Source organism: Panthera tigris, chromosome A1 (assembly GCF_018350195.1).
Source record: "Panthera tigris isolate Pti1 chromosome A1, P.tigris_Pti1_mat1.1, whole genome shotgun sequence".
Classification (NCBI taxonomy): Eukaryota; Metazoa; Chordata; class Mammalia; order Carnivora; family Felidae; genus Panthera; species Panthera tigris.
The window spans coordinates 115071772-115096710 of NC_056660.1; the positions used below are offsets into that span (position 1 = coordinate 115071772).

The 24939-nt window shown below is 49.9% G+C and overlaps 3 protein-coding genes across 7 annotated transcripts; 1 reads left to right on the forward strand and 2 right to left on the reverse strand.

Annotated features, from left to right (window-relative positions):
- Positions 1 to 1934: 1934 nt before the first annotated feature.
- ECSCR (endothelial cell surface expressed chemotaxis and apoptosis regulator) lies at positions 1935 to 10728 on the reverse strand. 4 transcript variants are annotated; one of them, XM_007077876.3, is made up of 10 exons: positions 10610 to 10728; positions 7414 to 7458; positions 7057 to 7107; positions 6836 to 6895; positions 5974 to 6108; positions 4453 to 4566; positions 3956 to 4054; positions 3700 to 3736; positions 2451 to 2547; positions 1935 to 2282 (listed from the first exon to the last, which is right to left on the reverse strand). In XM_007077876.3, the coding sequence occupies exons 1-10, from the start codon at positions 10668 to 10670 to the stop codon at positions 2274 to 2276; spliced, it is 708 nt and encodes a 235-aa protein (XP_007077938.1). In that variant the 5' UTR covers positions 10671 to 10728; the 3' UTR covers positions 1935 to 2273. The 4 variants fall into 4 exon arrangements, with proteins under 4 accessions (XP_007077938.1, XP_007077939.1, XP_007077940.1 ...); XM_007077877.3 differs by lacking the exon at positions 7414 to 7458; XM_007077878.3 differs by lacking the exon at positions 6836 to 6895.
- A 3704-nt stretch (positions 10729 to 14432) lies between these two features.
- Positions 14433 to 16753, forward strand: SMIM33 (small integral membrane protein 33). The gene is made up of 2 exons (XM_042959059.1): positions 14433 to 14585; positions 15982 to 16753. Exons 1-2 carry the CDS (start codon positions 14577 to 14579, stop codon positions 16369 to 16371), a joined length of 399 nt encoding a protein of 132 aa, XP_042814993.1. The 5' UTR covers positions 14433 to 14576; the 3' UTR covers positions 16372 to 16753.
- Positions 16754 to 19024: 2271 nt separating this feature from the next.
- STING1 (stimulator of interferon response cGAMP interactor 1) lies at positions 19025 to 24407 on the reverse strand. 2 transcript variants are annotated; one of them, XM_007077875.3, is made up of 7 exons: positions 24277 to 24361; positions 23543 to 23769; positions 23236 to 23416; positions 22876 to 22984; positions 21463 to 21701; positions 20562 to 20748; positions 19025 to 19984 (listed from the first exon to the last, which is right to left on the reverse strand). In XM_007077875.3, the coding sequence occupies exons 2-7, from the start codon at positions 23767 to 23769 to the stop codon at positions 19794 to 19796; spliced, it is 1134 nt and encodes a 377-aa protein (XP_007077937.1). In that variant the 5' UTR covers positions 24277 to 24361; the 3' UTR covers positions 19025 to 19793. The 2 variants fall into 2 exon arrangements, with proteins under 2 accessions (XP_007077937.1, XP_015391069.2); XM_015535583.2 differs by lacking the exon at positions 23543 to 23769 and having other exon boundaries at positions 24277 to 24407.
- Positions 24408 to 24939: the final 532 nt, after the last annotated feature.

Below are 24939 nucleotides of genomic sequence, written 5' to 3' on the forward strand. Positions count from 1 at the left end.
GCTGAAGGTTTACTGGTGATTGCTCTTGGGAAGAAGAGCTGTGAGGAGTGAGGGAAGCAGGGTTGGGCAAAGGAGAAAATTGAGGGAAGAGGTTCACATCCTCCTGCCACCCCCACCAACCAGTCATCAACCAGCTATGAGCCCCTGGCAGCCAACACTCCTAACAGCTGGAAAAAAAGTGCCCTGATCTTGAAATGGGACCGGGATGGTGTTATTCCACATTGTCTGCTGCAGTTGCCGAGTATTTTTACTTCCCAAGTATCTCCACATTTACTCTTCCAATTTACCTACCAAGTAGCTACCAAGGGCCAGGTAGGGATCGTTCTTCCCTTAATACACAGGGAAATCTAAGTTCGGAGAATGTAGAAGACTTGATCAGATTCCCCTAAGACTTGTCTCTGGTTTTAACCCAGAATGATCTCTACTCAAAAGATTGTGTTCATTTTTTCTTACATCTAGACTGTATAATATGAGGAGCAGAAAAGATAGTGAAGGCCAAATAGTCCAGCCACCTTGTTTTAAAAGTAAGAAAACAGGCTGGGAAATGGGGAGTGATTGTGCCAAGTCAAGTTGCAAGTGTGTTTGCACAGCCCAGCCTGGATTTCCTGCACTCAAGAGCCAGTGTTTATGACCTCCAATGTGTTGGGCCCGGTGTGCCAAACAGGAACTATAGACGTGAGTAGATTTCAAGCCTTGCCCTAGAAGATTTTAGAGTCCAATAGATTTTTCAGTCCACTTGAATTGTTGCAATGAAACAGAGTGAAACGTTTTCTTCTAGGCTTTCTCTCTCATATCAGTTTGCAGAGTCTAAATCCAGAAGAAAATAGCATATTGTTGCTTCTCTTTGTTTTGTGAATTGCCAGCTAGCAGATATTTAGAAAGTTAACCACTCAGAGGCACCTGGGTGACTCAGTCAGGTAAGAGGGTAAGTGTCCAGCTCTTGATAACTGCTCAGGTTGTGATCTCACAATTGAGCCCCACACCGGGCTCTGTGCTGAGCAGAGCCTGCTTGGGCTTCTCTTTCTCCCACTTTCTCTTTGCCTCCCCTGTGCATGCACATGCTCTCTCTCTTTCTCTCAAAATAAATAAATAAACTTGAAAAGAAAGTTAACCACTCTGTTCAGACATACACAGATGAGTCTTCCATTGAATTTCCCTAGCCAAGATACATTTCCAAACCCGGACATGGTAGAGGTTACTAAGGAAATAGGTAACTGCTTCCTCTTCCTCCTTCCCTTTAAAAGACTTTACAGTGTTTGTTACCCTTTATTTTATTTCTAGGACACAAAGATAATAGGGTAAAGTGGGTGCATTTTGGCTTATGAAGTCACAGATCTATCCTAGTTGCAAACCTCACCCATGTTATTCCCACAGCTTAGGACCGATGTAAGGCATGTCTACCCTGGGGCAGGCAGAGGACATTTGCCCTCATATTATTCAGCTCTCACTACTGGAGTTTCCTAGTCAGAATGCACTGTGCCTCTCATGTTCTCGCCCTCCAGGTTCAAAACTTCTTTCCTGGTAATGACTGGTCACTGCTTACAGCTCCCTTTCTCTCCCCTGTATTGAAGTGATTAGTTAGTCACCTCATTCCTACTTAATAATCCAGGTGAACTGTGAGGGACAGCTGGTTGGCTCAGTGGATAGAGTACATGACTCTTAATCTCAGGGTCATGAGTCTGAGCCCCACGTTGAGTGTGGGGTCTACTTAAAATAAAAATAAAAATAAAAATAAAAATAATAGTAATAATAATAATAATAATCCAGATAAATGGAGGTGGACCTTAGAAAATGTCCTGTCCACCGCCCAGGTTTCTCAAAGAGCTCCTTACAGGGGCAGAAACTTGGATACATGCCTTGCCTAGGAAAAGAGGCCCCAAAGCTGCTAGAACCCTGTTAACAAACACACATGAGAGCATAGACCTTCAAAGAAATTAGACTGCAGGCCAGAAAATAACTTTAATGCAAAGTAGCAAGGACCACTCCACTTCGTCATTTTCCTTGCTCTTGCTATACAGACTCCTCCTTCCTGTGACTGCGAGCAGGTGGGAGGAGCAGGCTATGTTTCTAGAATGGCTGCCCATATGGGAGTCTCTCCTATTGGTAGCTTGCTCCTAGATCTGGAGGAATGCTAGCATCCTTTAGATCTTGAAGTGTGAAATAATAAAATAATTTATGTGTGATTCATTGCCTCTACCAATCCCATCGCCTTCCTCTTTACGGTCACAGGGCAGCTGCGTCATCTTTGGACCCATGAGGACCCAACGTTGCTTCTATAGAACCTGCAAAATAAATAGAATATGAAAAAGGGGGACCTTGTCGGGAGTGGCAACCTAGGGAAGAGGAGAGAGGAGCCTGGGTCTTTGAAAGTATCTCCTTTCTGGCTAAGGAACTAGAGCCTGAGGGTAAGAGAAGGAAGAGAAGGGAGGAAAGAACCAGGAAAAATGTACCTTCTCTGCTGTGGGGCATCCTTTGCTGTTATTCATGTTGATATTCTTCATGGAGATCAGGGTGATGCTGTCTTTCTCCCCATTGGCTGTAGAGCAGCTAGGGGTAAGAAAGAACATGGGTTGTAAGTGGAAGAGCAGGAGGGCAATGTGGTGGTCAAAGAACTGTGGGGTCAAGCATTGGAACTTTGAACATTGTTTCTATAAACCTCTATTTTGGTGGTGGAACATGATGAAATGGGAGTGTGCTTTGAAGCCCAAAACACCTGTATATAAATCTTAGTTTTGGGGGTGCCTGGGTGGCTCAGTCAGTTAAGCATCTGGCTTTTGATTTCAGCTCATGTCATGATCTCACAGTTTGTGAGTTCAAGCCCCACATCGGGCTCCTCGCTGACAGCACGGAGCCTGCCTGGGATTGTCTCCCTCTCTCTCTGCCCCTCCCCTGCTCTGCTCTCTCTTTCTCTCTTTCTTTCTCTCTCTCAAAATAAATAAATAAACTTAAGCAAAATCTTAGTTTTACTACTTGCAACTTGTATGATCTTGACCAAGTTACAAATTCTTCAAGTCTCAACGTTTTTAAACATACAAAACACAGTATATCCTCTTTGAAGAATCGCTGTAAGGATTTGAGATAATATTATAAAATATCTACCAGAGTGCCTGGCCCATATAAGGTGTTCAGTAAGTGGCTCCTTAAATAAAGTGTTTTCTAATTTATTTATTTATTTTTAGATGTTATTTACTTTTGAGAGAGAGAGAGAAAGCACAAGCAGGGGAGGGGCAGAAAAAGAGAGAGAGAGAGAGGGAGGAAGACACATAATCTAAAGTAGGCTCCAGGCTCTGAGCTGTCAGCAGAGAGCCCAACTCAGGGCCCAAACCCATGAATCGTGAGATTATGATGTGAGCTGAAGTTGCATGCTTAACCGACTGAGCCACTCAGGCACCCCCTAAGTGCTTTCTTATTTGAATAGGTTTATTAGAATCTGAATTCCTATACTTTTCCTGAGGGGGTTATAGAGACATAGCCCTGGGGCTGAAGAGTTCCAGTTCATCTCTTGTCACCTGATTGTTTTATTTTAGGGTTGCCCCTGTCCTGCCCGCCCCTAGCCCTGGCCTCAGTGCAAGCTGTCAAGATTCCATGCGTGCTTATGCGTGTGTGTAAGAAGAAGTCAGGAAGTATCAGTTCTCTCTCAGAATGGGGGACTGAGAGGTCAAATGAATGATTCCTCCCTTCCACCTCTGACAGTCTTACCTTTCAGATAATCCTGAACTCCCAGGTTTCTGGGGATCTGTAAAAAATCCGAAGGCACAGATTGGGAGTCACATGCTGCAACCCGGAAGACCAGCCTATCCTTCAAAGCCCACCCAAGTGGATTACCCTCCCATTTCATTAGGGATGCCTATGTGCCATTCTTTTCCTCTACTACAGGCTCAGTGTCCATCCCAAAATGTACCTCTGGGTCCCTCAGCTGAGGGGAAAGTGGGGCCCTGAGTGGCAGGGCATGTACCTTCAGACTCCTTGTTCTTCCGACACTTGAACCTTAGACTGACCACACTCACTAGGATGATCACCACAACCACCAGGATGACAATGAAGCTGATAACACCTGAACAGGGAAAAGGACAGGGTAAAGGAGAGTCAGAGGAGGGGTCAGAAGGGGGTGATAGGAGTACAAATCCCCTTCCCGGCTAAGTGCTGTGTAGGTAGGCTCTGAGAGAAAAGTGAATTCCCCTTCTCTGCCTAACGAATGAGCTCTCAGCCAGCTGATCCTGGCCAGAGTGAGCCCCACAGCCTGGCCTCAGCCTCCCATAAGAACATGGAACTCAACAGAGCCCCAAAGAGCTGCCTGGAGGGAGGGCCAGGGGAGGCTCTTTCCCACCAGGGCCTTCTTCATCAGCCAAACCCTCCTAGAACAAATAGGTGAGATTTAAATTTGTGTATCTAGATCCAGAGTCCAAGTCAGTACATGGACTGCCACTCTCCGCACCTTCTCCTCCCTCTTACCAAATGCGGCCACAGTGAGCACCGTCTCTGATGTGGGGGTGGGTAAGATGGTCGAGTCATCTCTTGTCCTCAGGCTCATGGTGGTTGATGTGGGAATAACATCTTGAGAAGTGTCTAAAATGGAGTGGGGATGGGTGTATCAGTGAAGGGACTGGCATAGCCTACCAGAGAGAGAGTTAGCTCCCCTCCCACTTCCCCAGGTAAAGAATTGCAGAAACAGGTCATGCCTTCCCAAAAAGACTTCCTCCTTGCTACTCAGACTAGTTCTCAGGAGGATGGAGGTCAGAACTGGGTGATGTGGGTTCGGGTGAATTGCACTGCTGGTTGCTCATGTTACTAGTTCCAGGGGACTCTAGGCTTCCCCTGTTATTCTTTTCCCACCATACCCTCAGGGCCCATTTATGTTCCAGAGACAGGAAGCCAAAATGGGCAAGGTAGAGCCATCTGTGTTTTGCCAAAGGTTGAAGTGGGAGGAAAAAGCACACTAGATATTTATCCCTACGCACTAATGTAACAAATCGGGCAAAGGGCACAAGTTTCTGGCCCTCTTAAAAGGTAGTATGATCACCCATATCTTCCCCCTTGTCAACTCCTTTTTTTTAAAGATTTTATTTTATTTTTATTTTTAATGTTTTATTTTTGAGAGAGAGAGAGAGAGAGAGAGTGTGTGCATGCACATGAGTGGGGGAGGGGCAGAGAGAGAGAGGTGGACAGAGGATCCAAAGGCGGCTCTGCGCTAACAGCAGTTAGCCCAATGCAGGGCTCAAACTCACAAACCATGAGATCATGACCTGAGCTGAAGTCAGACTCCCAACTGACTGAGCCACCCAGGCGCCTCTGAAAGATTTTATTTTTAAATAATCTCTGTACCCAATGTGGGGTTTAAACTCATAACCCTGACATCAAGAGTCAGAAGCTCCACCAGTGGAGCCAGCCAGGTGCCCCCTGTCTTCCACTCATTGTACTGCAGGTCTGATAGCTATTCCATTTCCTTATCCACACCCTGACTGCCAAATAAATTTATGAGTGTAAAATAATCCCAGAGCCAAGGGTTAGGATGACAGAAAGGGTCAGAATGCTCTTCACTGAGAGCGTGGACAGGACATACTGCTACTGCTTGGGACACCTGGGTCCGTGCCATGACACAGCAGGGCCAGGATGGAGGCGTCCACTCTCTCCCAGCTCTTCCTCCACACTGCGGTGTGAACCCAGAAGCATGTAGCCCTTGTCCAATCTCTTCTGCCTCCCTTTCCATCATTTTGAGTTCTACCCATCTCTTTCCCCTCCATGGCTTTATCAGTCCTGAGTCCAGGCTCCTTTTATCTTCATTGTGATCAGGTCCAAGGCTCTGTCTCTACTTCCCACCAAACCTCTCTCATTCCCAAACCAGGCTGCCACTGATGTGGACCCTGGCCCAGAGATGCCTCCTCGAGGGACAGAACCTGGGCCTCCTGAAGAGGGGGAGAAGGACCCCAACCAGTCATGACCCAGTGCTTTGCACCCCCAGCCCCAAGTACTCACCAAGTCCTGATGTGTACTTCTGTGGCTGGGACTGAGTCAGGCCCAACAGGGACTGGGAGTGACCATCCACGGTGCTCGTGCTCTGTGTCCTGGGTTTACTGGCTGCATCGAGGACCTGTGAGGCCTTCTCCAGAGCTGCCGTAGATAAGGAAGCATTTGTGGACCTGCTCAGGGCCTTGGCCAGCGTGTACACAGGGGGCCCTCTTTAGTCCAAAATTCTCATTTTCTTTACTGCTTTCAATTCCAGAAGAAGCCATCCTCTCTTCTACCTTGGCCTTTACCTGTAAAATTCCCACTGCCTGGAATATACCTTAGCACTGTCTACCTCACAGTCTTCCTCTGGTTAACTCTCTCTTGGGTGTTAGCTTCTGAGGACACTGTAGCATGTCTTTCCTGGCTCCCAAGGAACGGTTGGGAAAGGCTCCAAACCTGGCTCCCAAGGAAAGGCTTCCAAGGTTGATATTTGTCCGGGCTCTTGCAGCACCTTTTTTTTTTTTTTTTTTTAATGTTTTATTTATTTTTGAAGGAGAGAGAGACAGAGTGTGAGTGGGGGAGGGGCAGAGAGAGAGGGAGACACAGAATCTGAAGCAGGCTCTGGGCTCTGAGCTGTCAGCACAGAGCCTGATGAAAGGCTGGAACTCATGAACTGTGAGACTATGACCTGAGCTGAAGTCTGACTCTTAACCGACTGAGCCATTCAGGTGCCTTTCTTGCAGCACCTTCTTCTTCTGCTCATCACAGCCCTTCCTACCCTGCTTTGTGGTTGTCAACATGAGATCCTGTTTACTTGTCTGCTCCTCTACTAGTCTGATCCCTCACTGGGCCCTCCCTGGAGGGCATCTGGATCTGAGCGGCAGAGTACCTGAGGTCTCAGTGCTGGCCAGAGGGCTTGGGCTGCTGGGCTCTGAGGAAGGGCTGTCTCCTGAAAGGACAGAGGCAGTGGGAGGTGGAGGGGGGCAGGTTTGGTGACACCACACTCCCTCACCTATTTAAGAACCCTTGAGTTCCAAGCAGGTCTGAAGGGCTGGGCAGGGGGTCAGGCAGGGGGGAAGGACTGGCCCCTCGGCAGCCACACTTACTCACCTGTGTTGGAAGAAAGTGGCTCTGTGGTCAGACTTTGACTGCTGAAGCCTCCTGAAACAAATCATCTGAGGCTGAGGGTCGCTGCCTCCTATTGCTCTGTCTCCCTCTCTTCTTCCCTGTAACTGGAGTTTTCTAGTCTTTCTCCTTGCCGCACCCCTGACCCCCATCCATTCATTTCCCTCCTCTTTCAAGGCACATGTGACTAGGCCATGCTCAAATACATCCAGAGATGAACTCAGACTTGGATGTCCCGAGAGCCCTGGCCCCAGCTCTAATCACCTGAGATCTGTGCTCCTCTCGCCCTTCCTAAGCTGCCAGGCCTAAATGCCAGAGCAGGCCCTTTGTGCTTGGTCTTACCCTGAAGGCTAGATGTCTGTATTGTCATGGGTTGGGAATGGTGGCCTGCAAGAGAAAGCAAAAAACACTTTGACTAGCTTGGTGAGTCTCTTGCCCAGTGCAGAGCCCACAGAAGAACCCAGGCTTTCCAAGCCTCCCATGCTGGAAGGCAGACACACTTGGCAGAGGGCTGAAGAATGTGGCTCTGGCTCACAGTGCTGGCTTCCTCTAACCACGACTCAATAGCACCATCACCACCACCTTGTGGTTCAGTGTCCCAGAGTCCTTTCCATCTCTTTAATCCCGTGTGGGTTTTATACCAACCTGACATGAGGTCAGGTGAAGGTTATTTCAAACTAGTGATTTGTCCAAGGACAGAGGGCCAGTGGCCTGCTACATCTAGAAAAGGACCTAGGACTCCAGTTCTGTAGGCTGATGTTCCTGCTACGCTACCATTTAGCCAAACATTTTCCCCGTGCATACTGTCATCCTGGTCCTGCCCCAAGGGAAGGGGATGGAAAGATGGGGTGAATAAAATGAGGCTAGGGACTGGGGTAGGTATCTCCAGCTGGAGGTAGGGGTCCACACAGCAAGTAAGTTCTGAGGTATAGATAGGAGCCAGGGAAGCTCTGAACAAGCAGCCAATTTTACCCTCACAGGCAGAGGCTACTTCAGAAATGGCCATTGTTGGCCAAACCCAGGAAGAAGCTAGTTACCAGGAGGCCCCTGTCGGAAGCCATCATCGGCTTTTTTTTTTTTAATGTACATGTGTATGTCTATGGGCCTCCGTGTAGATGTGTATGTGTGCTTGTGTGCCCATATGTGCATCCCCTTTGTGTGTGGGACCTGAGAGGTCAAGTTGTGTTTGCTCATTTTCCACAGTGAAATCATTCTTGAAACCTGTGAACAATGTGAAAGGAAAACAACGTGGGGAAGTGGAGCCGCCCAGCTGGGTTCCCGTCCCTCTGCTCCTGCTGGGACTGTAGCCTCTGGCCTGGCCCTCAGACTCCCAGGCCCCTCATCCACAGGGAAGCTCCATGCCTGGGCCTGGGTGAACAGATGCAGCTGGGGGCCAGGGCCCGCACAGCCTGTGGCGGCTTGCTGAACTGTTTATTTTCCTTAGCCACTGCCTCCCTCCATGGGGCTATCACTCGGACAGTGTGGAATTAATCATTTCCAAGCCCAAGCTTGCCCAAACCCTGACTGTATTTTTCCAGGGCACCAGTCTCTGGTAGCCCCACCTGCTCACTGGGTGGGGTGTCAGAGGGGTATTAAAACTCGTAGGTGTCCGAGGCTAGAGAGAACTCTTCCCAGCTGAAAATGACCCTGGAAGAACCCTTTCAAGTCACATCTTAAAAACACCTATCAGTTACTGATCAAGCATATCTAAGGTACCATCTAAGTCCTATAAAGTTATAACATTAGCTTTTAGTGGGTGGGCACTGTGCAGTGCCTTCCCGCATAGCTGGAAGCAAAACTAGCATCTTGGAAGGAGTTCCAAAGTGACAAGCTCCAAGTTCTAGTAGCCTGTGTTCTCTGTCTTCTGGCCCTGACCCCCTACCAGAACTTTCCATCACCAATAGATTCCTCTGTGTGAAGAGGAACTTCAGGCACATCTGTTTCTACAGGCCATGGTGCCTCTGACCACTGGGCAGAATAACCCCGGCCACACAAATTTCTTATTTTCCCGTATCCCCTCCCTAATCCCTACCTGCTTCACGACCTTCTAGCCTCTTCTTCCTCCCCCTCCACCATCCTCCTCCCCTGTTTTCCTCAGCAGCATAATGTAATAGTTGAAAATCACAGCTTTTGAGTCTGACAGGTTTGAGTTCAAGTCCTGATTCTACCACATACTGTCTGACCAGGTTCTCAGTCTTCTCTTCTTTAACGTGCAAATGAATTTCATACCTCAAAAGTGGTTGTTAGGACAAGAAAACTCAAATGCTAGACTTTTTAAATTTTTGCCCCATTCTTTCCAACCCTCCAAGTCTCTGTGGATCCAAGTCAGGTCACCTTGTGGGCCTGAATATCCTCAAAAGGATTCTTCAAGGGAGGCAGTAGGTATGCTGTGATCTTGGGATGAGAGATAAGGAAACTCAGGAGGCAAGTGTGGTTTATGTAGAGTTTACACAGGGCATTCTCAGCCCTGCCACCTGCCATTTGCCTGGGACAGTGCCCCCTCATGAATCTTGCCTTTTAATCTCCTCCTCTGCCATTTCTGCAGTTGCTACAATAAGCCTGGTGCCCCTGCCCCAGATCAAGCGTGGGACTCTGCCCACCCCCAGGGTGGGGTGGGGAGCAATCAGAGTTTTACCCCCAGCCCATGGGCTTCCAGAGAAAGGTCTGACCTTTCCAGGAGACAGAGTACCAGAACTCAGTCCCCCCCTCACCCCCCACCAAGAAAGGGCCATCCTCTCTCCCCATCCAAGCACTTTGCACTCTTTTCTGCTACTCTGAGGGCAGACTCCTAAGTCTTCAACAGAGGCCTCATGGAGAGTGAGGTGGGGGTGGGGAAGGGATGACCAAAGGGAAGTTGCTGCCCTGTGAGTCAGAATCTCCTGGATTTCTCATGGTTCCCAGCAACTGCTCCTTAACTAGAACACCCCTTATGAGCTGCTTTACCATTCGTCAGCTAGCAGAATCCAGTCTCAGAGGTATTTCCATTCATCTCCTCTGGAGGTCATCTCATCCAGCCCCCTGGCCGAGGATGTTGTATACATCCTCTTTGGCAGATAGTTCTTTGTATCTATCCTGCATCCCTCTTGCTGTGATTTGAGCTTAAAGTCAACATTTGGAATTCCCAGGTTGTTACTCCTCATGTGAAAGAAGAAAAAGGATTCCCTGTAAAGCCCAAGGTGCAGACAGTTTTGTGCTAGAACACTCTGGAAGGAGCTTTCCGGCCTCAGTCTCACATCAAGACAGTCAATTCCCACATTTCAGGAGGCCAGCCTCTATGGGGGCCCCAGTTCACCCTGGAAATTTTCCCACAAAAGGATTTAACCACATGTCTACTTTACCTTTGCCTGGTAATGACCCCCTCCCCGCCCCCCCCCAATTCAACTCGTTCGTTCCCTTCATGAGAAGCATCTGGAATTTCCCTTGGGCACAGGCCTGAATGGAGAGCATGTGAGGTATACATTGTGAAGGAGGGACAGTCACCCAGGACTGCCAACCGCTGGAGGGGAACTGCTGAAGCGGAGTGGCAAATGCCTCTTACCTTGGAGTAGGAGGAAGCCGAGGATCACCCAGCACAGCTGCATTGCTCCAACGGTCCCCATGTCAGCTGGGTCTGTGGCGGGCAGGCAGCCGCTCCACGGTGGCTCTGTCCATAGTGGAAAAGAGAGAGGGAGTGCTGGGGCGGGGTGGGGGGTGGGGGCTGGCTCTCTAGCAGCTTCCTGTCAAAGAATAGAAGGAAACAGATTGGGACTGGCTCCAGGGGCCCTGATTAGCCTGCAGCCCAGATGGAGGATGTAAGGCTGAAGCGGCAGGCACTGTGCCTGGGGCTCTGTGGGCTGAGCTAGAGCCACTATGGTGTCCTCTAGGGCCTTTATACAAAGATCAGTGATGACAAAGTGGGTCTGTTACCCCTCTCTTTCCCTCTGAGGGGTCCATCAGGTCCCTCCACTTATCACCTAGAGGCTTTTGGATGTTTTCCTGGAGTCTAACTCCAATCCCTCCCCAGTCTGTTTCAGACCAGGTCCTCCTGGTCTCTCCCATGACTGAGCCCTAAAGCTGGGCCCACCAGCTGCCCAAGCTTTGTAGACTCTGAATATGTCACACTCTCCTTCCTCCTCAGGGCTCCCAATGCAGATGGGACTCCCAACATCTTTCAGGGAGGCCTTACAAACATTATTATTATTATTATTATTATTATTATTATTATTTTATTATTATTTTTTTAAATAATCTCTACAACCCACATGTGGCTTGAACATACAACCCTGCGATCAAGAGTCACATGCTCCACCGACTGAGCCAGGCAGGCGCTCCTATTGTTATTCTTTTTTTTTTTTTTAAGTTTATTTATTTATTTTGAGAAAGAGATCAGGGGAGAGGCAAAGAGAGAGAGAGAAAATCCCAAGCAGAGTCTGCACTGTCAGTGCAGAGCCCAACGCAGGGCTCAACCTCACAAACTGTGAGATCATGACCTGAGCTGAAATCAAGATTCAGATGCTCAACTGCTCAACCAACTGAGCCTGAGCCAGGCAGGCACCGCCCCCCCCCCATTTGTTATTCTTAATAGAAAAACAAGGGGACTACATTTCTTTTAAAAATAAAATATTTTTTTAATGTTTTTTTATCTTAGATTGAGAGAGAGAGAGCGCGCACGAGCATGAATGGGGGAGTGGCAGAGAGAAAAGGAGACAATCAATCCAAAGGCGGCTCCAGGCTCTGAGCTGTCAGCTCAGAGCCCAACACGGAGCTTGAACTCACAAACCACGAAATCATGACCTGTGCTGAAGTCAGACACTCAACCAAGTGAGCCACCCCGGCGCCCCAAGGGGACTACATTTCAAGCCTCCCCCGTCCTCAGCTCTCCCCTCACCTCCCCTCTCCTGGAGTCAGGTGTTCCCTGTGTCCCAGCAGGACCCTGTCTTTAGCATCCATCCCGTGGCACTCTCTTGTGCAGATGCAGGCCAGCAGTGTCCCTAGGACCTGGCACAATGCCTGTGATATAGCAGGTCCTCAGAACATATTTACTGAACTAAACTCAAAAGATTTAAGAGCAGAGAAATGTTACACACAATCCTACTTCTTTAATAGAATTTTATCATATTGTGGATTTCCTTCCACTCTATGCATTCCCAGTGGTGAAAATATGCACATATATATGCAATCATATATTGCATTGATTGGTGTCCTTTTCTCCCTTAGTTTTAATTTTTTTAATGTTTATTTATTTTTGAGAGAGAGTGTGCATGTGTTTGTGTGTGCGTGTGCATGTGCGCATGAGTGGGGAAAGGGCAGAGAGACAGCAAGTCACAGAGACAGGCTCTAGGCTCTGAGTTGGCAGCACAGGCGCCTCAATTTTTTAATAAATATTTTATTTTATTTTTTTATTTTTTAATGTTTGTTTATTTTTTGAGAGAGAGAAAGAGAGTGCAAGCAAGGGAGGGTCAGAGAGAGAGGGAGACACGGGCTCCAGGCTCTGAGCTGTCAGCACAGAGCCCGATGCCGGTCTTGAACCCACCAACCATGAGATCATGACCTGAGCCAAAGTTGGATGCCCACCTGACTGAGCCACCTAGGTACCCCTAAATATTTTATTTCGGGGAGACTGTTTGGCTCAGTCAGTAGAGCATGTGATGCTTGATGTCAGAGTCATAAGTTCAAGCCCCATGTTGGGCCTGGAGCTTACTTAAAAAATAATAAATAGAGGCGCCTTGGTGGCTCAGTCAGTTGAGTGTCCAGCTGACTGGCTTAGTTGGTAGAGCATGTGAACTCTCAATCTTGGGGTTATAAGTTGAAGCCCCATGTTCGATGTAGAGATTACTTAGAAATAAAATTTAAAAAAAATAATTTTTAAAGTTTATTTATTAATTTTGAGAGAGAGAGAGAGCAGGAGCAGGGAGGTGGGCAGAGAGAGAGGGAGAGAGAGAGAATGCCAAACAGGCTCTGCACTGTCAGTGGGGCTTGAACTCATGACCTGCAAGATTGTGACCTGAGCCAAAACCAGTCATCCATCATTCTTTCCCTTGTTGTGCATGCACCACCTTCCGTTCCAGTCTGAAGACCAGATCACCCCTGGGAACTCTCCTCACCCGATGGCTTGATCTCAAGAGGCAAGATGTAGCCTCTTGATTCCCTGTCTCTCAGCCAAGCTGTTCCACACTCTGACATTCAGGGATCCCACTCAGATCTCCGAGCCCACTTAAGCCCAGGTCACTGGGCTGTGGACCTTACCTGCCAACTGAGTGAGACAAGTGGCTGGCTCACCTTGAATCCAACTAGGAGACTGACACTTCCCAATGCCATCCAAGACCTCAGCCAGAGGGAATGTGGATTTTGCCACAGTCCAGTGCTTCAACCACTGCTCTTTGCTTCCTGCCTCCTCAAGACACATGTCCCAATGCTCTCACAGACACCACCACTGGGGCTCCAAGTCCCTGAGTCCAAAAGCCCGGTTCCTGATCCTGCCGATGGCTAACCTCCCCTTTCCCTGGTGGGCACTTTTTGTGACTTGAACACATTGAAGCACACACATTCTTAAATTAAATTACATTTCAGGCAAATGCAAAGAGGCATACAGAATTCATATTTGTAAAAACCAAAGAAGAAAAAATCCAAAGAGAAAAAAAAAAAAAACAGCCTTGCATGGGAATGATAAACATCACATTCAACAAGATGGTTATCCATGGGGTAAGAAGGAGGGGTGTAGTCAAGGAGTAGGGCTTCTATGTTATTTGTAATATTTTAGTTTTTAAAAACCTTTGAGGGGCACCTGGGTGGTCCAGTCGGTTAAGCATCCAACTTCAGCTCAGGTCATGATCTCACAGCTCGTGGGTTTGAGCCCCTTGTTGGGCTCTGCTCTGACAGCTCAGAACCTCGAGCCTGCTTTGGATTCTGTCTCTCTCTCCACCCCTCCCCCACTTGCACTCTCTCTCTCTCTCTCTCTCCAGAATAAATAAACGTTAAAACAACATTTTTTTAATAAAAAAATTTAAAACAACTTTTTTGAAATAAATGTGACAGACTCTTGAGCTGGACAGAGCTGGTGGTTGGAACAAAGAGATTGAGTACATTATAGTCTACAATTTCCAGTGTGTTTGATATACAGTTTTTTTTCTTAAATCAAAGAAACAGTGACTTCAGGAAATCAGTTGGGGTGGGGAGTCGGCATGTCATGGTGGAGGGTGGGGCGTAGTGGGGGTGCTGGCAAGGTGTCTGGGATCTAGTGGAGGAGGAGTAGGCAGGCAGACCCAGGCTCCTGAAGCTGGCAGGGAGCATGGAGGGAAGTGCCAAGATCAAGGTCCTATCACAGTTCAGGGTTGGGACAGGGGAGTCCTAATATTCACGAAAGTGAAAGCACGGGAGAGACGTTGAGGGTGTGTGTGCAGAGGGTGTGTGCCTGGTAAACCCCATAGACGTGGCAGCTCCGGGTAGGGGCCAACCAAGCTGGGGTGGCAGGTTCTTCCTTGCCCTGCTGGCTGCCAGTCCCCAGGGAGCCTTGCACCAGGCGGACAATGCACCAGGTAGACTCTTGGCTCACCCCCCTCCTTCTAGGCTGTCTGACTCCCTGCAGGGGCCCCAAGCCTTTCACCAACCTGAGTTTCTCTTTTTTCTCCACCCCTGCCCTGAGAGCTCCAGAACCTCAGGGAGCCCAGAGAGCCTTAGACTTTTAACTGGGGGTGGGTATTGAACTTTCTACATGCAAAGGGACAGTGTTTGGGTGGGATGGGGTAAACAGTGTGACTGAGAAACTAAAGGGAGAGTGTTCTGGATAGCCTTTCCTGGATGGAAATTGCCTTTCCTTGGGGAGGGCCAGGCTGATGACTCAGGTTTAGGGGAGAGGCTCCACTCCAGAGGGTCTGCCCCTGATGGTCCAGCTGGGGAATAGGAGGCTAGGGAGAAAAGATTTCTTGAGCCTATGGTGACCTAATCAGGCAGCTCTGGTGTTTATAGTTTGGAGGTTTGCTACCTTCATGGCAATCCATCCCACCCCTACTCAACAGTTAGCAGAGTGGAGACAGACAGACATGACCCCCAACTTCTGGCTGGGATCCTGGAAGAGGTAGAGGCTGGCATGGATTCTCCTCAATCCATCCTGGACAGAGTCAGGAATCCACACGGGGCACCCCCTCCCCTGTAGGTCCAGATCCTGAGACCCCCAACAGGATCATACATTATGGGCTGAGGTATCCCCTTTGCTTCATCCCAAGCTTTGGGGGTTCCTGACTCATTTTCCTTTCACCCTCCCCCAGGGTACCACCCCTCTGCCTTCTGTGTGAGTTGAGGGTGATGGGAACCTGAGATGCTTGACATATTGACTCCCTTTTCCCAGGGCTTGAAGAAAGAGCTGCTCACTGCCCACTGGCCAGGATGTGGGATAGCAGCCCCTAGTGTGCTCAGATTCCTGACCTAGGACATATTATCTATTTAGGAATTTTACTGGAGGCCTGGGAAGAGAGAGCATTGGGAGGCAACGGACTTGGTGGGCTGAACTCTATATGCCAGACTATAATGAAGACCCTCTCCATCCCTTTCTGAACAACTTTGTCTCCCTATCTCTGTTTCTTTTTTCTCTGTATCTATCTCTTTGTATCTATTTCACTCTTATCCTTTTATTTATCTCTCTCTTTCTTTCTCTTCTTCTCTTTGTGTTTTTCTCTTTCTCTCTGTATCCTGCCCCCCCACCCGTCTTTTTCTTTAATTCTCTCTCTTGCTACCTGTGTGTTTATCTGTATGTTTCTCTTTGTCTGCATGTCTTTACTCTGTCTCTCTCTTTTTTTGTCTCTGTTCCTCTTTGTCTGCCTAAGGCTCTCTGTCTGTCTCTCTCAGTTCCCTCCAGGTGTCTATCTCTCTCTAACTTGCTTTTTTTCTGTGTGTACATGCCCATGTCACCCTCTCCCTCTGCCACTCCCCTACCAGGCTGGCCGCCATCCCTGGCCTTCTCCAGCTGTGAACGGGTCAGCGGGGCAGGAGCCCCAGAGGCAGCTCCCAGATATGCTGAGTGGGGCTTGGGAACCACCTCGAGGAGATGGGCTGCCCCTGCTCACTGTCATCGTCACTGCCTTTGTCCTGCTGGCAGTCTGTATTGTGGTGGCAGTCCACTTTGGGCCAAGACTACATCAGGGCCATGCCACTCTCCCCACAGAGCCACCAGCCCCGAAGCCAGAGGGTGGCATCTACCTCATCCACTGGCGAGTGTTGGACCCCTGGGACAGTCATGAAGATGCCCAGCAGGAACCTCCTGTCCCTGGCTCCTACCCTGTGCCAGATGGGCCTACGCTCAGCATTGAAGAAGTCACATATCTATAGGAGGAAGACTTTGAAAAGCTGGACTGACCTGGCTCAGAACAAGCAACTGGACAGAGAATTAGGGCAAAAGAAAATTGGGTCTTGGGCATCAGAGCTTTGGAAGGGCACACATGGACTCAGCTGGAGCTGCTCTCCCTGCAGAATATTTATAGAGAAAGCCCTGATGTGGACAGGAGAAATAAAAGAAACTTGAGGGCTTTGCCCAGAAACATGCTGCTGTGAGCATTCCCAGTGCCAAAGGCCACCTTTACAAAGCTACCCTCTCCTTTTCAAGGACCATCAGATCCCTGACCAAGTCCTCACTCTCTCCTCTCATCCCTAATCTCCTTTGCTTTTGTTGTTAATGTGAGTCCAGCTTGAAAGATTCCACCACCCACTCCACCCCTGTGCAGGGATATCAGAGTCTCCCTGTGGAGGTCCCGTCCCCAAAGCCCCCAGGTCCTGTGAGGGCTAGCCAAGGAGAGGGAAGGCAAAGAACCCAGGGGTCTGCCTTCTCCGGGACTCAGGAAGAGAAGGAAAATTTGCTGCCTTTCACTGATTGAAAGACATCCCTTTGGCTTTTGGTGTCTAGGCCTTGTCAGCAACTTCCGAGGCCCTTGCAAAGCCCCAAGCACCAATTCTAGCTCCTCAAAATGCTTTTGAATGCCCTCCACTGTGTTGGGGGGCAAGACCCTGTCTCGCCTTCCCAGTATGGGATGGGGGGATTTGGGAGATTCCCATTACCTCCCCTGTTCTGTGTGTATAGGCCTATTGGAACAGGCCTAAAACTTATCCCTGGACATTTCCCAAATCTGGAACCTTCCAGTCAGTGGGAAAACAGGAAAGGAAGAGGAGCTTTGTGGAGTTTGTTTAAAGGAAGGAAGGAGTGAGGAGAGGATTTATAGGGGGTGGGGTGGGCATAGGAGTTGTTAAGATGCAGGAAGACAGAGCTGAGCCTCCTGGTGGCTCTCTGGAAAGGGATCCTTGCCCTGACACCTCTGAATCTCACTCGTGTGCTGTCAAGAACATGCAGACAGGCGTTTATGGAGAGACCTCTGGGTACTTTACCCTGGAGAACGCTTGAGGACAACACACCAACACTGGGCACTGCCCTTGGTGAAACCCTAGCACAGTCAGGAAGGGTAGGAAATAATAGAAGACGAAGAGGAACAGAGGTGGAGATTGTAATGTATACAGAGGACTGGCTTGCCTCCTTTGGGACTGGTGAGAGGCAACTATAATGTTAATAGCTGCTCCTTCTTGTAGTCCAGCTCTGTGCTGAGCACCCGGCCCATCTGTGGACCTGTGGATATTATATTGTTCCCTCCTCACCTTGGGAGGAAGAGCCATTGTTATCCCCATTGTATAGTTGGGGATATCAAGATACCCAGGGGGACACAGGTACTAACCAGTGAAGGCAGGTTTGAACCTGAGCTGTCAGACTCCACAGCCTAAGCAACAAGTTGGGGGCTGGATGGGTGGGGGAAGGTCATTTTGGAAAGGCCCTTGATTCTGCCCTGGTTTCTAGGTACAGGAGTGACTGATGTAATGCTGGAGGATCCTCACATCTTGGGGACAGAATGGCTAGGACAGCTGTGAGGAAGAGGAGATTGCCTCCCCCTTTACTCCCTTGGCTGTGTCATCCTTGGGGGCAGTTGGTTCCTTCTGGCAAATGTGTGTCTATGTGTGGAGTCTTTCTCCACAGAGACGACGTACACAGAAATTCATATCGAGTGTTTGTGATAAAAACAGAAGTGAGGGGCACCTGGCTGGCTAAGTCAGTAAAGCATCTGATTCTTGATCTCAGGGTTGTGAGTGCAAGCCCCACATTGGGTGTAGAGATTAATTTAAAAAATTAACAACAACAACAGAAGTGAGAGGTAGGGAACAAGTCCTGGGTAGAACAGATGGAACTGGTAGAAATGGGCTGCCTGTCTTCCCAGATAGGGGCAATTTTGCCACTACAGCGTTGTTACAATGGCTCAGTTTTAACAGTGATGGCATAAGATACAGCAGGTGCTTGGCTGTGTTGTCCAAGGTCCCCCAGAGTGTATCCCATCTCCATACACAAACGCTCTTCTCCCCCCACCCTTTATCCCTTTGCAGGCTCTATCATCTGGGGACATTCATTCAGTGCCCCCAGCTCCTTTGAGCAGCCCCTTGCCTGGGATCCAGCTGTGTACCCCTCATGGCATCTGCACACCTGCTCAGGACGCTCTGTATTCCCCAAGCTTCCCACTAGGGACAAGGGCCATGAAAGGGCAGGCAGATGCCATGGGGTGCGCTACCTTCTACACCCTCAGCCTGACTGCTGGGCTCTGTTCTCGGTGAAATGATACTCACCACCACTCTGTCCTGTCCTAGAATAAGGAGGGATATAAGGAAGTATGTCTGTGCAAGTGGATTTGGACATTTCAGACAGTAAATGCCAATCGCTTGTATCAGAGTCCAGCCAGAGAAAAATGGCATGCTCAAATTGATAATCTGAGGAGTGTTTAAAAGGGTAACTGTTAGACATAGTTTTATTTTTTTTAATGTTTATTTTTTCTTGAGCATGAGAGAGACAGAGCGTGAGCAGGGGACAGGCAGAGTGAGAGAGGGATACAGAATCTGAAGCAGGCTCCAGGCTCTGAGCTGTTAGCACAGAGCCAGACAGGGGCTCGAACTTACGAGCCGTGAGATCATGACCTGAGCCAAAGTCGGATGCTCAACTGACTAAGCCACCCAGGTGCCCCAAAGGGGAGCTGTTTAGAAAGGGCAGGTATAAGGAAGCCACAAGTGGACATTACCAGGACCTGGTAGGCCTGAGCAGCATGGGGAAGGGGCAGGTAATGGAACCTGGGGATAGACAGGGCCACTGAGAGCATGGCAAAGCCGTGACTTTAGGTCAAAGATGCAGAGAGCCCATAGTGATCTTGATACTGCAGGGAGGGATCTGGGAGAGTAACTACCCCTATAGCACCCTCCTCCTTCCCTCTGTTCTCCTAGTGGGGCTCCTCATGGATTCAGCATGAACAGAATCCAGAGAGCAAGGGACCCTGGTGATGCCATCCCAGGGAAGAGGAGGCAGAGAGGGATAGAGAGACAGTCTAGAAGGTCCAGTGGAAGACACCTGATGTGTCCCTTAAGTTTACCTGGCATTTAGAGTTTACAAAAAAGTTCCAGACATAGTCCTCACAACAACCCTGTGAGGTAGGTAGGGCAATGATTATAATCCTATTTCACAGATGAGCACACTGAGGTTCAGAGAGGCAAAATAACTTGCCCAAGGTCATAGGATTCATCTTGAGATGTTAAGTTCAGGGACCATCTCTGAGAGGGTCCTTGTGGGAAGAAATGATTCTTCTGGCCATTCAGCTGCTGAAGAAAGCTCCTCAATCCAGAGTCTTGGGAATCCAGAATCTTGGGGAGCATTGGGAGTGCAGACCAGGTAACCCTGGGCTTCAGAAGACATCTGTACGGAGTGGGAGAGGCTGTTCCATGTCACTGATGAGGAGATTGGGCTCTTGGGACAGCACAGAGGGATTGCGTACCATTGAGGTCCCCACACTGCCCACAGTGACCTCCCTTTCCTCCTGCCGAAGGTGCCGGAGAATCTCCTGTGACAGGGAGAAGTTGCTTCCCTCTGCGGGTTCTGGAACAGGGATGGAGAAGGTGTGGATGAAGACCTCATATGTTCTCATTTTAACATACCCTGAGGACTGCTGGGCAGATCCTCCAAACCTTCTTCTCCCGCACATCCTGGCACCCCCTCCCCTTCACTAGACTCTGGGGCTAGAGTTTCATGGAATTCTAGAGCTAGAAGTGGTTTTAGAGATAACAGAATTCCACCTTCCCGGTTTTCAAGATGATGCACAGAGAGGGGCAGGGACCTGTCAAAGTCACACAGTGATGCATTAGCAGAGCTGAGGCTGCAGCCCCGATGTCTTTGCTCCCGACCTGGGGCTCTTTTGCTTCTTCTGGCATCCCTAGATGAAGTGAGGCGCCCCTAGAACCCATCTCTTTACACTCCACCCAGGACAAATAGCTGAACACCTCAGAAAGCAGTTGAGTGCCCTAGGTGGAGAGGTAGGACCTCTCCCAGGGAGGAAGAATGCAGGGCTTGAATGCCTTGACCACTTGGGAAGGCCCAGGACCTGGTGCTGTCGTATCTATTTCTAACCCCTCAGGACACCTGACTCTTCCTGCCCTATAGCCTGTCAACCCCTCACCCTGGTAGACAATGAGGCGGCAGTTGTTCTGACACTCAGGGGTGTCTGCCAGGATGTCTTCAAGTATTCGGCAGAAGAGTTTGGCCTGCTCAAGCCGATCCTCCCGGCTAAAGCCAGCTCGGCCATCCTGTGACATGGCAAAAAGGGTCTGCAAGGGGGTGGCGTACTCCAGAACACAGATGCCTGCCTGGAGGAGGTGAGAGGAATACAAGACTCAACCAGGGCCCAGGCAGACAGACTCTGGACCCTAGTGCCACTACTGGGGCCCCCCTCCCTCAGCCTGTAGAGATGGAGCACTGGGAGGAGGTTCCTGATAGGATCTATGCTGTCTGGTGGTCTTTGCTCCTAAAATCAGGATCAGGACTTTGCTAAATTTTTCCTTCACAGATCCTCCCCCTCAGACCCCAGGGCAAGGCCCATCAAGTCACCTGCTGTCAGCTGCTCCAGCTGGAAACGAATTTGGGAGCTGGGCCCTGGGGTTCAACCTGTTCTTGGTTTCCCTCAATCTATGTGAAATCTTTCAGACATTCTCAGAACCTCATCTAGGACAGCTTTATGGTCAAGTGCATGGTATACTCAGGTTGAAATCATCCACTGTCTTGCTGGTTCTCTGAGTCTCAGTTTCCTTATCTGTAAAGTAGGGGTCATAACCATCCTTACCTCACAAGGTGGCAGTGAGGGTTAAATGAGGCGGTCACATGAATAGCATCTGGTATGCAGTAAGTGCTAAATAAGGGTTACTTATCATTGTCATCATTCAGAGCTGAATCTTGGCACCAACTGGAGAAATTGAGGCTCAGAGAAAGGCAGTGAATTTTTATCAGTGCTTGGCCAGCGGTCAGAATTCTGGTGCTCTGGGCCTGACTCCTCTTTAGCAGCACCCACCTCACTGCACACTCACCTGTTGCCCGTTTTCCAGAAGCGCATAGACGCTGTTGGTGTAAACCCGGCCCTTGATGCCAGCACGGTCAGCGCTTTGCTGGGGCAGCTCATACAGGAAGCGAATGTTGGGGTCGGCCACACTCATGTCATCAGGCACTCCACAGTCCAGTGGGAAAAGGATATGCAGCCGATGGCTCCCTGTGCCCCGTAGTATGTTGTTGTGCAGCTGATTGCAAGTGAGTACCCGGGCCGGGAGCCCTGGGGTGGAAAGGCCCGAGAGGTCATTCCTACTAACCCTGTCTGCCACCTGACCCGGGATAGAGACCAGGTCATTGGTCCCCTCAATGTGCGGGTTCAAGAGAACGAAGGGTCCAGTCCACTTGCATTGTGCAGGAACCAGGAGGGGCGGAGCATTCAGGAACGCTTTCCTTCTCTCCCTCCACCCCCACCACCTCTCTCTCGCCTCACTTGTCCTTTGTCCAGATTTCTGGGCCTGCCCCACTCCTTCCCACCACAGCTTTTAGGGCTTTGAGAGGCAGGAAGAGCCCTGGGAGGTTACATTGCCAGCATTTCCAGCTGCACGGAGTCTGGCCCTATCTCCAGACGTGTTTCCTAGCAGAAGCCCTGGTGACAAGGGCAGATAGCAGTGAGATACGGGAGAACCATGGTCTGGGCCAGCAAGTCAGAAGAAATAAGACCTGACACATGGGCTCACAGTTGGAGAGGTCAAGCGTCCAGGCTCTGGACAGACCTGGGTTCAAATCCTGTCTCCTCCTCTCACTAAGCCATGTGACTTTGGAGAAGTCTCTTCACCTCGCAGAACCACAATTTTCTTATCTCTAAAACAGGAATGTTGCAGGCGCCTGGGTGGCTCAGTCGGTTAAGTGTCCGACTTCGGCTCAGGTCATGATCTCACAGTTCGTGGGTTTGAGCCCCATATCAGGCTCTATGCTGACAGCTCGGAGCCTGGAGCCTGCTTCGGATTCTGTGTCTCCCTCTCTCTCTGCTCCTCCCCTGATCTCACTCTGTCACTGTGTCTCTCAAAAATAAATAAACATTAAAAAAATAAGATAAAATAAAACAGGGATGTTGGTTATTCGTTGCCCACAGGGTATGAATTAAAAGGCAAAATGCACATGAAGGACACAAAGCATGCAGTAAATATTCACTGGAAGAATTCATGGTTAATGAGGGAGAAGTCACTTTTCCCATGGTTAACAAGGGAGAAGGAGTATGGCTCTAAGTGCCATACTCCTTCCTGTAAATCAGACATAATAACATCCTTCATACCTACAGAATTGCTCTGGGAATCAAATGATTTGTTAGGAATAAAAGTCTTTGAAAAATACAGCAAGTTCTAGAAACACAAGAGGTTTTATGTCTAATTGTATGTCTTAGAGACCTAGAGAGAGGGGCATAGAGAATGACTCACCTGGCAGGATCAGCCGCAGGTACCCAATGTAATATGACCATGCCAGCCCATGGGCCACGTTGAAATTCTTTTTTTCACAGACTGCAGAGACCTCAGCTGGGGCTAGGCCCTAGACAGCAGTACAGGGCAAGGAGGCCTCCATGAAGGGTAACTGGAGCCCTCCTCCTCAAGAAGATTTCCCAATCTGCTGTCAACTTACTTCCTTCTCTGCCATTGCCAGACCCACTGTTGCAGACATTATAGGCTCTACTCTAAGGACCAACCTCTAAACTAATCCCACTCCCAGTGCTGAGGTCAGAGTAGGTCATACTAGCTGCAGCCTCCATTCGGCTACACCCTCCACCTCTCTCTGTGTCTTACCTGGAGGTCCAGGAGGATGTTCAATGCCTGTGAGAGGCCCAGGAGGGCAAGCATCCAAGTGAAGGGCAGGTCTGTGCTGGGGAGAGTGCTGTAGAAATAACAGGACAGCAGCAGCAGGGCCCCACTGCGAACGGGGCTGCCCAGGCAAGCCTTCATAGCTCTCCAGTAGCTGCCCTGGTACCTGCAGGTAACAGTCAAGCCCCAGGCTCCAGCCCAGCTCAGCCAGAGAGATTCAAGGAGGGGCAGGGTCGGGGGTCAAGGGAGTGAGACACACTGGGTGCCCAGTCACCACGGGTAATAGAGTCACCTGGAGTGGAGGTGACACAGCTCCTCAGTCAGATGGCAGACCCCCGTGAACAGCAGTCCCAGCTGCAGGGAGGCCAGGTGGAGCACCAGCCATCGGAGAGTATGGTCCGGGGACTCCCCCAGGCTCCAAAGGGCTGCCAGGCAGACTGCCAACAGGATCAAAGCCGCCTTCTGGGCCCCCATGCCCCTGGGCCTTGGGATGGATGGGTGCAGGCTAGTGCGGGGCATCTGTGGGCACCAAGAAACCCACTGTTGTTACCCTCTCACTCCCCTACCACTTTGGGATAGCTTCCTTTCTCCCTGGTGCCCAGCCAGAGCCAGAGGCTGCTCTTTGAGAAGCCTCTAGGACAGGCCGGACATACAGCATCCCAGAGCTCCAGTCTAGGAGAGACTTACTGAAAACGGAGCAGGGAGACAAGTGCATGTGCCCCCCCACCCCGGCAACACACACACCATACCCAACCCTGTGACACGACAGGAGTAGTGAAGAAAGAAAGCAGCAACCGTCCCAGACCCAGACCTGAAAGTGTCCTGTGAGGTGCCACCCACCTAGAGACTGTTGGGGACCTGGACTTCCCTCTTTCCAAAATCCACCCCAGGGGAGACTTTAGTCAGCAAAGGTGACACCGCAGTTCAAGGGGTGCAGGCAGGGCAGCCAGAAGACTTCCACCCAGCTCTGGCTCTCGGGGGCCTCAGCCTCGGAGCCCTTGCTCCACTGTTCCTGATCCTACCTACCTTCTACCTCCGAAACCCCAGGCTGTTTCTGGAAGATGACAGGGAAAGAAAGCCTGGTGAAATGGCTCCCAGCGATAAAGGCCAGCCTTTCTGGGTACAGCCTGAAAACGAAACATTAAAAACCAATCATAACTTTTTCCACAGCGCTCCAGCCCTGGCGTCTTGCCAGACCACAGCTTAGGGGAGGAGGGTATTTCCGGCTCCCCAGGGAAGGAGGAAGGGCCCCAATAAGCCATGCCCCAGTCTTGACATGGGGAGGTAAGCTTGCAAAGGCCCTTGTTCCATTGCCCTTTGCTACCCCCGAACCGAAGGTGTGCACAAACCCGTTACAGTCCCCCGTGGCCACAACCCTGACCACCTCGAGCCCTCATGATCAAACACCCTCTACCAACACCCAGGCAGGACTCCATGCGACCAGACTGACACTCCCAGACACACTACACCATGCTGCCCTGCCTGATTATTTTTATTCTGATTTCCAGATGAAGATCCTCTTTTTCTGAAGACTGTGATATCAGGAAGGAGGTGGGGAGAATGAACAGTTATTTCCCGTAATGACAGCCTTTCTAGTAAAGGGCTTTATGGCAGCAGAAAGCCCACAGGGGAGTGGAGTTTTGGCTCTCCACAGGAAGCAGCCACGCCTATGACTTCTCAGAGAGAACC